This window comes from Balaenoptera musculus, chromosome 2, assembly GCF_009873245.2.
Source record: "Balaenoptera musculus isolate JJ_BM4_2016_0621 chromosome 2, mBalMus1.pri.v3, whole genome shotgun sequence".
NCBI lineage: Eukaryota > Metazoa > Chordata > Mammalia > Artiodactyla > Balaenopteridae > Balaenoptera > Balaenoptera musculus.
The window spans coordinates 20,791,744-20,806,663 of NC_045786.1; the positions used below are offsets into that span (position 1 = coordinate 20,791,744).

Sequence of the window (14,920 nt, forward strand, 5' to 3'; positions counted from 1 at the left end):
CTATTCTCAGAGCTCTTTGTTGCATTAAGTGTATAGAAAAATGGTACAGTTTACAGAAGAGGGAGAAAGTAGAGAAAGATCTCTCCTTTCCCCACCTTGGTCTAATTCACAAAATTTTAGCATAAGGTATACAAAAAAGTTGGTCATGAAAAGTTTTTTTTTAAAGGGTATAGAAGCTATAGTTTATATTTAAAGACTAATAACCAAATCCTTTTACCACAGTGGGAATTTAGTCAATATGTCTTTTAAAAAGCTAATGCTAAAATATAAATGACGTGAGGGCAGGGGTTTGGTCAGCTTTGTCCACTGATGTGTTTCAAATGCCTGGAATCGTTCCAGGTACATAGCAGATGCTCAATACATATTTCTTGACTGAATGAAAAAAATATATCAGGAAATTATAGTCACTCTAGTGACACTGTATTTATGGAACATTTTACATAATGTTCAATCCCATTAGCAATGATGAAAATAAAGCGAGCCCCATAATGTCAAGAACAAGTTAACATGTGGAAACCTTCTAGAAAAAAAAAGTACAAAAGGGTGAAACCTACAAAAAACAAGCAAAAAATGGAATGTCCATTCTCTTTCTGCAGCAATGAGGATGTAAGGCTGTTTGACGGATTCAACCCCACAAGTAAATAGCTGATCTTAAAAACCAACTTGTTTCTGCTTGATTACGACACTTTAAAGTATAGCTAACGAAGGGGAAAACTTGACTGCTTGAGATTCACTTGCTTGATAATAAGCAATGAGAAAAGATAGGCCTAAGGGGAAATGTGGGTAGGTAAGAGACCCAGGTGATTTTCAAATGAATAATGGATCCCTGAATTAATAACATGCTGAAGAGCAGCATAGGAAAAAAATACCCCCGAAGTTAAATGGGACCCTGCTTCACGGACCCTGTGGAGGCCCACCTGAGGGCGCTTAGCGAAGCACACGGAATTAAGAGCGCGTCTGAGGATGGTCTTTCAAAAGCCCACATCAGAGTAGATGGTTCTTTTCAAATGAAATCCCTTTATCTGACCGGAGACTCTTACTTATTCTATATCACGACATCAGAATGTTTTGAAAGCCAATCTTCGTAAAATTATTGGAATAAAATCCCTGCTTTCTATGACCTTGTTCTAATGTGCATTAGTATTGATTCACTCTTCAGAAACCTGTCAGACCTGAACATCCACCTGGCAGGTGCGGCTGTGTTGGGATTTACTCAAGAGTCAAGTCTTGGTGGTAAGGCGGGGGCACGGACCCTGCCACACGTCACCACGACAGACTCAGGGTCCTTCTTAGGGACACGTGTGCTGAGCTAGACGGAACACGCGGCTTTCAAACCTTTCTCTTCCAGCACTTCTACTTGCTGTTCAACTGAAGTAACACTTCAAGTATGCATGACACTGTGCATAACATACTGTTCCAAATGCAAGAGGGGTTACGAGTAAAGAAACTGTTCCTACTTTGCAGGACTTACTATCTAGAAGGTGAGAGACAAGTGCCCAAACAACCAGCCCGCAAAGGAAATAAGTGTTTTAGAAGAAGTAAGAAGAACGTATTTTGACAGTACAGGAGGGCAGACGTGAGGCATTGATGGACCATTGCTTCCCTGCTCAGCGGTTCCTCTTTCCCTCCAATCCGCCCTCAGGGAGCTTCTAATACAGCTCCTTACCAAGGAGCCTGCGTGTGACCCAGGTTTAGAATGAGGTACGTATTTATATTAGAAATACATTGTGGAAGCAATTAATTGTTTCCAGAAGGCTTCAGGGTGGAGATGACATTTGCACTGATTCTTAAGAGATAAGTATGAGACTACTAAAAGCAAGTTTTATTAATTACTAGAAAACATTTTTTTTTTACTGCTGCTTAATCTATGGAAAGCAGTACAAACTATACTTTTCATAATGTGCATTAAAAACACCAATTTTATACCTACTCATGAATCTTCCCAACCATTGACACTGTAATAAAGGAGTGATGTAGGAGGTTTTCACAGGAGGAAATTGGAGAGAAGATATTCAAGGCAGAGCAGCCAGTAGGTTTAACAAAGGCAAGAAGGCCGACAGTGTGTTTGGGAGGAGGCAGAATCCCGATTTTGCTGGAGGGTAGGCTGCTGGGGGCTGGGGGGCCGCGGCAGTTCTGGGGAGAAAGGGTGGAGGCAGGTCAGGGAGCTCCCTGAAGGCCATGCTAAAGAGTTTGTCCTGCTCTAGTTGAAACTACAGTGAACTGCGTGGAAAGTGTCTGAACCGAGCTGTTGGCTTTGTTAACAGTGTGCAAGATGGAGCTGGTGGCGGCGCTGACGGGACAAAGGGAGCTTCACCCAGGGGGTGTCAGGTCAGTGGGAGGGGAAAAAAGACGTTTCAGAGAGCGAACCGACTGGACACGGTGACTGATGAGATGACAGTGAACCAGAGGCTGGCTGCAAAGGTCACTTCACCGGCTGAGCCTGGGTCAGTGAGAGGGGGAGGGTGTCTCACGGGGATGGGAGGCGGCGGGAACAGGTTTCTGGAAGAAGGTTGGCTTCAGACTCCCCGAGGTCGTGGCATCACCCGGCAGCCTGGGGAGATGGCCTCTCCCAGCGCCCTCTGTCTGTCTGTGCCTCTCTCCGGGCCCCATCAGACTCCACCCTGTAACTACTGCCCCCGCGTGTGACGGCGTGCACGGGGCAGTGCAGGCCCAGCTCGTTTTCATGGACTTGCCCTGCCAAGCAGAAGGCTCCAGAACGTGGGCTAAGTCTGCCTGTGAATCCATCTCTTCCCACGATGCGAGTTCTCGTGTGACACGCGTGCAGAGACACTTAGCGGGGGGACAAAAGCCTCTCGTAACACTGAAGGGCTCCGGGATGACTCGGGGGATAACGTCCGGGTCCCCACCGCTCAGCCAGCCTGGTGACAGCGGTGGGTGACACTGGAGGGGACCACTTGCTGGCCCTCCTTAATGTGAGGAGCCCGGGAAAGGTCTGAATCCCATGGAAACACCCCCGGTCTCTGTTCCCCTCAAAGAGTCCACAAGGAAGCTTCACAGCCTGCAAGGAGGCGGGCCGCGTCTTGAAGATGGGAAAAAATACTGCCTAGACTTCAGAGTGAAAACTATGCGATAAGCCAATGGTAGGAACGGAAAAATGCTCCCTACCATTTTAAAATGCCTTCCACTGCCGACAGAAATTATCTATTATCCTGAAGTGTTCACTTGACTGAGTGCACTTACAGAAGCATTTGGAGAATTTTAAAACATCCTTTTATAAAAAAAAAAGAAAATAGAAGAAGGTCAGTGGAATAATGTGGTACATGAATGCAACATCATGTTTCAGACAGAAAATGCCAGAGAAATGTTCGCGTGTGGTAATGATAACCCTCCTGCCCAAGTTCTCAGAATTACCAGGCAAAGGCAACAAATCTACAAGCTGGGGAGAAGACAGATATTATTATCTTTCTTTAGGACCTAGCCACATGCCTCACAGACAATTTGCCTCTTTATACCAATATCGAGACTCATGCCTCAAAAACAGGTTGAAAATTGGGTAAGGAGAAATGATCCAAGAATTAATTAACTAAATAGGAGATTAGAAGTAAACAAAGGAAAAATTATCATATCAAAATAAAAGACAAGAAATACGATTAAATTAGGCTTCAAAAGACCTCAGAGAAACTCATTAAAGGCATAATATGCATTTACCTGGTTTTTATTTTTTCATGATTTAATTTCTAACTTTATTCCCTACCATCTGATAATTGCAAGAAACACTTATTCTAACCATGGGCAATTGAGACGATTTTAATGTTTACTTCAAGGCCAGGAGACAAAGAAACCTATTTATTGCCGAAGGGGATTTTTTTTTTTTTTTTAATTAATGCTTAATCTTTTATGTCTTAAAGCATAGACTGTTTAAAATCATTTATAATAATGCTGTAGGGAGCTTGTTCCTGGGTGTGCAAAATTGAAATGATAAATTTACAATTATTAAAAAAATAAAGTTTTGAGGACTGAGTTGTCCCTTTACTTTCTAGATGGATTTGCCTGAAGCGTAAGAGACATCTTTAAAAACAGGGTAAAAACAAGGCCTGTGCAGGAGGGTGGGCTGAAGCTTTGATTCACTTTACAGTTTGAATGGACTGGTTCACGGTTCAACTGGAAGCCCTGTTTTCATTATTTAAAAAATAAAAAATCACATTGGCCTTGGGACCAGCTTTCCATCCCTTTTATTTCCTGGGAAATTGCTCTGATGAAGTGGAGAGTCATGAATTCTTACTAACCACCTTTCCTGTGACTTTGAAAGAGTCCCTGATGGAAATTAGACAAATAATTTACTTGCACTTAAACGCCAGATTTTTTTTAGTTACACTTAAGAAAAATAATTGAAACGTAGATTTAAATCGTTTCTGCTGCTACACTTCAGGATTCTAATCAAATACTTTCAGCTCTTATGCAAAGCATTCCTCAACAGAGAAGAGAAAAACCACTCTCCCTGACACCTCCGTTGGCAGAATTTCCAGAATGGCCAGACACCACGTTAAGAGCAGAGGGAAGGACGCTTGGCTGAGGTGGGAAGAAAGAAAATGCATCTCAGGACACATTTTCCCTTTCATTCAGGTCTCAGGAAAAAGCTGAAAATGGTCAAATATGTCTCAAGTTCCTTAAATATTCTGGCTATCTTCTTAGGCTGTTTTGAGTGCCCTGCATTTTAAGAAGGTCACTATGTATTTGTGCTCCTGACCATACTGGATGGAACGGATCCATGTACACGGACCTTCTCTCTTACCCCTCACCCTTCACCTCTCACCTCTCCCTCCGCCCCTGCTCAGCACCACGCCTTCCACGTGAGCCTGTGATCGTGCCAGGCCTCCTCCTGCCCCACAGCCTGTACTTGCTCTGTCCTCTGCCTGGACACCCTTTCTCTGGACTATCTACGTGCTTCCTTCACTTTCCTCAGGTTTCTGCTCAAACGCCACCTTTCCAGAGGGGGAAAGCCTTCTTCAACCCCTTCCACTCTCTCCATCTTATCCTGCCCGGTCTCTCTGTTCACAGCGCTTGCCTGGCACACGAGTAGCACACACGACTTCTCATTGTCCGAGCTCCCCTAACAGCCGGGGAGACTCCCGGGGGCGGGGAGTGTATATATCCATTCACTGCTGTGTCCCCAGCACCCAGGCCAGCGCCTAAGGCTATACAGACGCTCAAAAGCACTAGCCGTCAATTACAGTATCGATACTGATCAGCTGACAGACACTTTTGCACTTGGCTTCTTAAACCGACCAGCCTTCTTAACGGAGAACAAAACGTTCGAGTATCAATTCTGATTCTCTGGAATGTCCTGGGCACATTCCTGCCCAGACATCACAACAGAAGAATAGATTTTCGTAAAGTCGAATGAACCTTGCCAAGCAAACAACAGGCCACATACCCTTAACCAAAATGTCCATCACGAGAATGGTCACTTCTGGAACAGCAGAATAATTTCAGTGTAACTACAATAGTAAACTCTTTAAGGGCTGACGGGCCAAACGGTGGACTCTGGCTCCTTCCCATATAAGGAAAAGAGTCTTCATGGAAAAAAGAGTTTTCTTTTTTCTCCACCTTGTTACCAACCATGTGGTGAGTTTCTGCTGGTTACTCTAAATACAAGGGAGTCAAGGCTGAAAGCCAAGGTTGGAAACATTACAGTCATTTACTTTTGCCAAAATAAAGTTAATATTGCTTTCTCTTTTAAAAAAAAAAAAAAAGCCTATCTTCTTCCTTTTCATATGAACAATTAAAAAAGCATTCAGATTTTGAGGGATGTTTAGTTGTTTCACTCCAAACAAAATATAGTTAAAAATACCAGCTGCTGACTAAAGATCCATGTATAAATGTATAAAATCCATGTACAATGCTCTGTGATGTTTTTCAATTTTTATTGGAGTAGAGTTGATTTACAATGTTGTGTTAGTTTCAGGTGTACGGAGTCTGTGCTGGTTTAATGTAATCTTTTCATAGTCCTCACAGGGAGACGATAATTCTCACTTAAAAAACACTTTTCAAGCTGATTTCTAAAACAGATACATTAGCGAGGTCAAATATTTAATTTGTTTTTAAGAAAAAAAATCACTATTATTTTCATTAGCGGGAATATACCATGTCAAAAATGTGTATGTCTTAAAAAGGATTTAAATAACCAGTTTATGTTTTGCATTAGAGTTATAACTTAATGTCTTGAAAAAAACGACAAAGCTGATGTCTCAGGAATATTATCTGTTGCATGAAATGAGGCCCACATGTAGTCATGGTACTTTTTTTTTTTTTTTTCATGGTACGTTTTTGAAGACATTTCAAGAATGAAGGCAATGTCCCATGTGCTGTTGCTTTGAGATGAGGAGGAGGATACAACTTCCAGCCTCTCCTAAACATCTCTTAGGTTTCTCCCTCAAAACTGTACTCAGAAGGAAATGTGTTAGAAACACAATGTTTTGTAAACAAATCAAGGGCTGTGGCAGCTTCACTGCTCCCTGAAGTTGGAAGCCTTAACAAAGCTGGTCTGCCAGGTGCTGTAGCTTTCCTTCTCCATTTTTCTGAAAGAAATGTCCACACTATGACAAAAAAGTGTGTTGGACAGTTAGCTCATCTTTTGGGAGCAGCCAATAGAGGGCCCTGGGGATTCCAGTTAGAAGGGGGCTTGGAAGTTGTTCAGGCCAACTCCTCCACGTACCAGAGGAGAAGGTGAGGTCATCCATCAAGGCCCAGAAAACACAGAGAGGAAGGCAAGCCAGCAAAACGCTTCTTAAAAAACAAATCCCGGTGTCTAAGCAACCACATTAGGTCTGGCTCCTATGCAAAAGAAAACGGCATCTGACTTTGAATAAGGCAACAGAATTTCTAAGGGGGGGGGAAAAGAAAAAAAAAACACTTTAAATGACACGGCCCAGAATGGGACCACAAAGGAACAACAAAGATGGTCCCCTCTAGGCCACGGTGTTGAAAATCAAATGTAAAGGATGGAGCTGGTGTGAAGTATCATGACGAAGATGATTCCGGATTTTGAGATTTAACAGAGAATTCTTAGATTGCTAAACCAAAACCAAAAACACAACCAAAAAAACAGGAGAAAAGAGCATTCCTGAGAGACTGAGCTCCTCATCATGGGGAAACCTCGCGAGGACTGAAGCGACAGCACATTTTTCAAACAAAATGAATGTGCGAGAATCAATACCAGGGTGGACTCCCTCGCAAAACTTTTTTTCTCATTTTATCCTTGGAGGATAAAAACACACACGCTCTAACTTTTGTTTCTTTAAAAGATATACGCACCCCTATGTTCACAGCAGCACTATTTACAATAGCCAAGACATGGCAACAACCTAAATGCCCATCGACAGAGGAAGGGATAAAGAAGAGGTGGTGAACATTACTCAGCCATAAAAAAGAACAAAATAATGCCATTTGCAGCAACATGGACGGACCTAGAGATGATCATGCTAAGTGAAGTAAGTCAGAGAGAGAAAGACAAATACCACATGATATCACCTATATATGTAGAATCTAAAATATGACACAAATGAACCTATCTGTGAAACAGACTCACAGACATAGAGAACAGATTTGTGGTTGCCAACGGGGGGAGCTGGGGAGGAATGGATTGGGAGTTTGGGATTAGCAGGTGCAAACTATTATATACAGAATGGATAAACAACAAGGTCCTACTGTACAGCACAGGGAACTACATTCAATAGCCTGGGATAAACCATAATGGAAAAGAATATAAAAAAGAATGTATACATGTGTATAACTGAGTCATTTTGCTGTGCAGCAGAAATTAACACTGTAAATTAACTATACTTCAACAACAAAAAAATAAATTAAAAACAGGCAAACAAAAAAGGAAATTAAACAGGTAATTAAGCCTGGTGCCCAGCTCCGTCTGGACGCGTCCACCCTGCACTTGGCATTGACCCCCGCGTCCTGTCTCCCAGAGGCAGGATGACCCCTTACCGGGACTGGTGAGGGCTCCCAGGGCGCTGCTCGTGGTGGAGAGAGGATTTGCATTGGTGGTAGTGGCTGAGGTCTGGGCTGCGGCTGCAGCCGCCGCCAGCGTTGCCAGGTTCTGTAACTGTAAAGCATTCATGCCTGCGGGGGGGAAGAGAGAGGCAACGTCAGCAATAGGCCCACTTCGCCCGTTTCCAGAAAGAGAGGGCAGGGGACATGGGCAGAGAGCTCCGGGATGGCACACTCGCCCCAGCTGCCCTGGGGACTCGTGTGTCACCACGCAGCCTGTGCCAACCCAGCACCCTCTTCCCAAACGCCTCCTCCCAGGCTGCGCAGGGCCTTCCACCTCGTGGCTGTCAAGAAACTGTGAGATCCGGGCTTGGACAGCTGGAGTTTCAGGGGAAACTCTCCATCCCTAAACTCGACAGGTGCACGTACGAGGTATTACAGAAGAAATGATGTTTTATTGCTCTGAAGCTGCACTGATTCAGCTTCCTGGCTCTATCAGCTGTGTGACTCTGCACAAATTTCTTAACCTCTCTGTTTCTTGCTTCCTGAGTCAGTGGTAACAGTTACTGTACCTTCCCTCACATGGTGGTTGTGCAGATTAAATAACTCGATGAATGAAAATTACCCAGCATAGTAACTGGCACGATGTAAGCCCCCAATAAATGTCAGCAACTAATGTTGCTGTTACTATTATCATCGACCCTGAACTTCTCTCTCCAGGTTTATTTTGAATGTGAACTTGAAATCGCGTCCATGGCAGGAACTCAAATAATATTTCCTGAATAAAAGAATGAAAAGAAGTGGCAATGCCATAATATTTTTATTTGTAAAATATTTGTGTTTGCATTTTAAACGTATTTGTATCTGAAAGAGGAACTACTTTTTAGCTAGAATGAATCGAGGACTAACGAAAATTAAGAAATGAATAGCAGAGAGAAAGGAAACTCTGCTGAGAGGTCTGGGGCTGATCCGTCCTGGGGGTGCTGGCCGGGCCCTGGGGGGCTCGGGTCTGGAGTCTGTGCTGTGTACACTTTTAGTCTCTTTTCTCCCCCTCCTTCTGCTTCTCAATCCAAAGGTTCTCTGCACAAAGTCTTTTTCCGTGATTCACTTTACCCCCACGTACATTCAAGAAGCAGGAAACAATGGTCCTCTCCTCAAACAGAGGAATTTTATACAGAAAGATATTGGAGTTAAGTCATCAGCTTAATTTTACCTTCTTCTTATGTCTCAAATCCGGGTACTCAATACATGGCTACTGAGCAAATATAACCTGCTTTATAACCGGAGACAGTGGTCTGACAACAGTGCTGGGTGGGGACGGGGGGGTGGACGGAGGGGCAAGAGAACGTTCTAGCAACACACCTGCGAAGCCCCCGGCCACCATGTGGAGCCCTGTCTCAGCTTGGCTCGGAGCCCGGCTGCCAGGCTCACTTACCCTGCTCCTCCCTCCTGGCTGCTTCAGTCAGGACTTATTTCTACTCAGAAAAGAGTTCCCCAAGTCCATGCTGCAAAATGGGTTCTCATTTTGCTCAAAATGATACTCTACCTTCTTCCAGGAGGCACCCAGTCCTGTGGCTTACGGTAAAAGCCAGCACCTGTTTCTCAAACCCACGGAGCTCCTGGGGATGCTGAGAAGCAGGACAAAGCACTGGGGGCATCCTGTGAACGTGACCCCGCTCTACCGAGCAGGGGACACTGGGAACAAAGCTCTCTCCTCCCCTCAGATCAGGGGTCAGACACGGTGGTTCTGATGAGACCCTGGGAGTGGAAAAAGCCCAGGGCCTATTCTTCCGGTTTGCTTGAGGAAAACGGAGCTGGGGGAACAGGGCTTGAGTGCAGACCCCATCGGACACTCCCCCTCCCGCCCCTACCCAGGGGGCGGCTCCTGCAAGCCCCTGACGCACTCATGCTGGCGTGAGCAGGGGCCGCGCTTGGGGCGATGCTGCTGGGGGTGTGTGTGTGTGTGAGGTGCACCAGCACGGACCTGCCAGGCTGCCACGGCCCCTCGAACGTGCTAAGGACGTGACGCAGCCGACCAGACACCGCCACCAACAGATGGCCGTGCAGACGAGAGAAGGGTTCAGCACCGACGTTGACGTCTGCGCGTCTGGCAATGTTAATGATCAGCCGAGCACCCTCCTGGGCCTGGGCCGGAGGGTCCCCCAGGGCACCTGCTCTGACCTGCCTGGCGGAGCCACGGCCCGATTCTGGGGCGGGAAGGGGCTCAGCCGGCTCACCAGGGTCAGAGCCTCACAGACCCTCCCGAGGCTGAGGCACGAGCCCTGGGAGGGTGACTGACAGTCTGTGTCTCACGCGCACTTCCTGCGTGTCATCTGTGAACTCCCCCGTCGCTGTTCCGAACCCTTGCTGCGGTCACCCCCTCTTGCTTTCACATCGTTTGTACGGATTGCTGACCTTCACAACTAGATGCTAATAAGTTCCCTGAGGACCAAGATGCCTTATTCGCTTTCAAGTCCAGACACACACACACGCGCACACACACACACACACACACACGGCTACATTCACTCACATGCACATACACACACGGCTACATGCACTCACACACACGGCTACATTCACTCACATACACACTCACACACGGCTACATTCACTCACATACACACTCACACACGGCTACATTCACTCACACACACACACACACGGCTACATTCACTCACATGCACACACACACGTGGCTACATTCACTCACACACACACACATACACACACGGCTACATTCACTCACACACACACACGGCTACACTCACACACGGCTACATTCACTCACACACACACACACACGGCTACATTCACACACACACACACACGGCTACATTCACTCACACACACACACATGGCTACACTCACACGCACACACACGGCTACATTCACTCACACACACACACGGCTACATTCACTCACACACACACGGCTACATTCACTCACATACACACTCACACACGGCTACATTCACTCATTCACACACACACACACACACACGGCTACATTCACTCACATGCACACACACACACGGCTACATTCACTCACACACACACACACACGGCTACATTCACTCACATGCACACACACACGGCTACATTCACTCACACACACACACACACACACGGCTACATTCACTCACACACACACACACACGGCTACATTCACTCATAGTAGGTGATGGGTGGATCACGGAAGATGAATGAACAGGGCAACAAACAGCATGAAATGTTCCCGCGCTGCTATAAAGAGCGCTGTCTACAGACCCAAACGAGGTTTTTCTCTGTTCTTAGTTCTTTAGTATCTACAACAGCTTCAAATGTTGACTGTTTCCCTCAACCGTTAATCAATCCATTCTACAAATATTTATTAGGACCGTGAGCTTTCCTCATCTCACCCACCGACACTCAGCGCTGTCCCGGAGTCCCGCCGACCACGCTCGGGCTCTCTGTCCCACCGTCCTCTCCCTGTGTGTCCCCTTCCACCCCTCACCCGGGGGGCTGCCCTGCTCAGCCCCTCCCGCCTCCACTGCCAAGGCCAGGCTCTGGGGCGCCACACTGGGCAGGGCCAACTCTGTCCAACCACCGCACTGCACTGAGGGGGAGAATACAGACCAAAGGAAGCAGAGATGAAGCTGGGAAGGAGAGGCCGTGGTGACCCCAGCATCTGAAGGAATGGGGGGGCGCGGGAGTGGGGGGGAGTGTTAGATGGAGAGAAGCAGCAGCAGGAGGGCCCGCAGGCGCCACCCGGCCAGCCGACAGTTACCACGTGGCCACGCCAGGCCAGACCCGGGGCCCCGCACCCAGAATTGAGTGGGGAAAACGACATTCCCCGCCCCGGGGAGGCCGCTGGAGATCAGCGCGGAGGGGAGCCAGGGCCTGGGGGGAATCCGGTCCGTTTCTGGAAACAGGCCTGGATCCAGAAGCCCATTCTCATGCGTCTTTGGTGTTTGTTTGTTTTTTTTTAGCATCTTTATTGGAGTATAATTGCTGTGCAGTGGTGTGTTAGTTTCTGCTTTATAACCAAGTGAATCAGCTGTACATATACATATGTTCCCATATCCCCTCCCTCTGGCATCTTTGGTTTGACAGGGATGAGAAGAGGACAGGGAAGTGCTGGACAGCGCGGAGCCGAGGAGGCCGGGCCGTCCTCCTAGCCTGTCCCTTCGTGGTCCTCCTTGCTGGCTCCGGGAGGCCCCCCTCCTCTCCTCCTCACTTTTCTGGGTGCAGTCCTGTTCCCAGCCCTGACCCCGACATCCCTCCCTTCAACCTGTCCTGTGTTCCTCGGGCCTGGAAGGCACAGCTCTCCCTGCTGGTGACAACAGTGACAAGGACCCCGTTCACTGGAGGCAGCACGGGCTCCGCCTCCAGGACATCTGGGCTCCAATCGGGCTCGGCCTCCCCTCTGCCAGCCTCCCTGGCCTTGAGCACATGAACTGTCTGCCTCTTGCATTTCTTGGCTGTGAAGTAGGTGTAAAACTGAACGGACCTCGAGGGTAAAGAGAGTAAATGCTTCGTACACTTGAAGCTAAAGAATAACTCCCAGGGCAGAGCGGACTCTATCAGCTGGATAATAATCACAACAGTATTACCCCCCAGTAATGAGGATAATGGTACCAAAGACAAAGCATGTGCCGGACACACTAATCACGCTCAGTTAGTATCTGTAACAAACCCACGTGATGTTGGCACTCTTGCTGTCCTACGTGCCACAGAGAACGTGGGGCGTCAGAGCCCTGGGGACAGGAGGCTGGTTCTCGGTCCCTCCCTGCCCCCCGAGCCTCCCCACGCCTGTGCCTCTGTCCCTCCTGGTTCCCACCTGGGAAGTGGGGGGGGGGGATGGGGAGGCAGTGAGAGGAGGGAAGGGGTGACGAACACAGGGCTTCACAGGAAAGGGGCCGGGACATCAGATGTAAATGTCCACTGGCTCCGAACACTTGCCCATCATGGCCCTGCTCCTCCTGATGGAATCTCAGCAGAGAACAGCTGTGGGTGAGGGATGCCGCCCGGCATGCGCGTGCGTGGGTCCTGGTTAGCAGGAGCCCAGGGTCCAAGGACGTGTGTACAATGGTGCCCCTGCTTGGCTTCCGGGCACCTGAGCCCCAGAGGGCCTGGAAATGAACCTGTGATCTGCGTCAGCAGCTAAGAAACCAGCTAACCAGGCACTAGATCTTGTCTCGAACTCAATCAACCCTTCAGTTTCCTACTCTCATTTCCTCTCCCCTCCATGCTCAGAATCCAGACATTACAGACCTCAGCCCACGCATCCTCGGGGAACGGTGGGCTGCACCCTCTTCTGAACCCTGAGCGGGTCACGTGGCGGCTTCCCTCCTGCTTGTCACTTAACTCAGGGGCTCCTCACTGGAGCTCCCCTGATGAGATATGGGGGGGGGGGTCTCTGAGCTCCCTGAAGTTTTATGAAAAAGCATGTGTATGATGCATGCACTTTTTTGGTAGCAGGTCTTAAGAAGCTGGAGGACTTCCAATGCCTCTAGATAGCCTAAAAGTGATGGATGTGAGTCCTGGTAGAAAACCATCGAACGAGAGGCCTGGGGTTGGTGGTGGCGACAAGAGGAATCGAGAAGAGATCAGAGCTCGGGAGTGATGGCGCAGAGAATGCAGAAAAAGGATGAAAGAAGATGGCTCTTTCTCCCCCTCAGGACCAAGATGTATATACACAGTCAAGCCAAGGAAAGAAAACAAGACCAACCAGAGATTCTGCAAGAACATGTGAGCTGGTGGCTGGCAGCAGGGCAGGCCCCGTGCCAAGGCTGGAGCTAGGAAACTGGGGGCAGCACACACGTGGGGCTCGGCAGGTGCTCCTGCCCACCGCCCGCGGGCCTCGCTGCGCCTGGACGTGGGCCATGGGGCCCCAGAAGCACCTGTTCCCTGCACGGTGTCCTTCTGTCCGGCCAGGTGGAGGCCCGAGGCCCATTCTCTAGTCCATCCCCCAAGAAAGAAACCCTCCCAGGGGGGACACCCCTGCACCACCCCGGACCTTCTGAGCACTGCTAACGTCGGCACATCACGGGGTACGTCTGGGGTTCCGTGAGAGCTTGGGCAGCTTTCGCGGGGCAGAATCTCTGGACTCTTCACCGACAGCAGCGCACATCCTCGGTGACGGGTGTTTTGGCTCTTCCCGCCCCCGATGTCCCCTCGCCTCCCCTCCCCTCCCGTTTAGGGAAGGGGCTTGGGGGCCACGCTGCTGCTGGGAAAGGCGTCTGTCCCACGCTGCGAAAGCAGCTCGGAAGCTTTGTGCGGACACACCCCGAGCTTCATCCTCTACCTCCTCATCTGCACCAGACTTTCCGGGTTCCCAGCAGCACCGTCTCTCCAGACCTCCAGCTGCTGCAGACTCAGTCCCTGGATGGGCAGAGTTACCCACCAGGGCCCGGCCCATTCTGGGCCCCCCAGGCTGTCTAAAAGGGGGCGTCTGCTTCTGCTGACTTTGAATTCACATTTCTGGTTGTTTCTCCGTCTGTTTCTGTTGTGAGCACAGCCTGTCCTGTCCTCCTCCTCAGTTCCTTTCACAGCGCCTCTGGTTTTCCACCCCCCAGCCCATCTCATCGCGGCTCCTCCCACACGAGGATCCTGAAAGGGCACCGGACGGGAGGCGTGGGGGTTGTGTGGGTGTGTGATGCTGGTCTGCTTTGGCAAATAGCTCTTCTCTGAGAAGAAAAACCACCCCCATTTAACCTCACAAAGCACGCTGCTCGGATGGGCACCCGTCAAACCAGGGGTAACAATCTGGGTGACGAGAAATGCAAAACATTTAAATAAGTTTTAGGAAATCCGACAGTGTGCCGAGATCAAGAGAGCTAAAAAAAAAAAAAAAAAAATTGGGGGCATACAGGGCTTCAACTTTTCACTCATTACTCGGGAAAAGGAAACCCTTCTCCAAACGAAGAAATTATGTACCAAACAGATGCACATTATGCCTACTTGAAACTTAAGATTAA

General features: G+C 48.5%; 1 protein-coding gene across 7 annotated transcripts in view; it reads right to left on the minus strand.

Moving 5' to 3' along the window:
• CELF2 (CUGBP Elav-like family member 2) overlaps positions 1-14,920 on the minus strand; it is a 525,035-nt gene that overhangs the window by 37,945 nt on the left and 472,170 nt on the right. For all 7 annotated transcript variants that reach the window (XM_036842569.1, XM_036842572.1, XM_036842570.1 and 4 more), the window contains one exon: positions 7,957-8,091. In XM_036842569.1, coding sequence (XP_036698464.1) covers positions 7,957-8,091 — 135 coding nt within the window. The remainder of the gene's footprint in view (positions 1-7,956; positions 8,092-14,920) is intronic.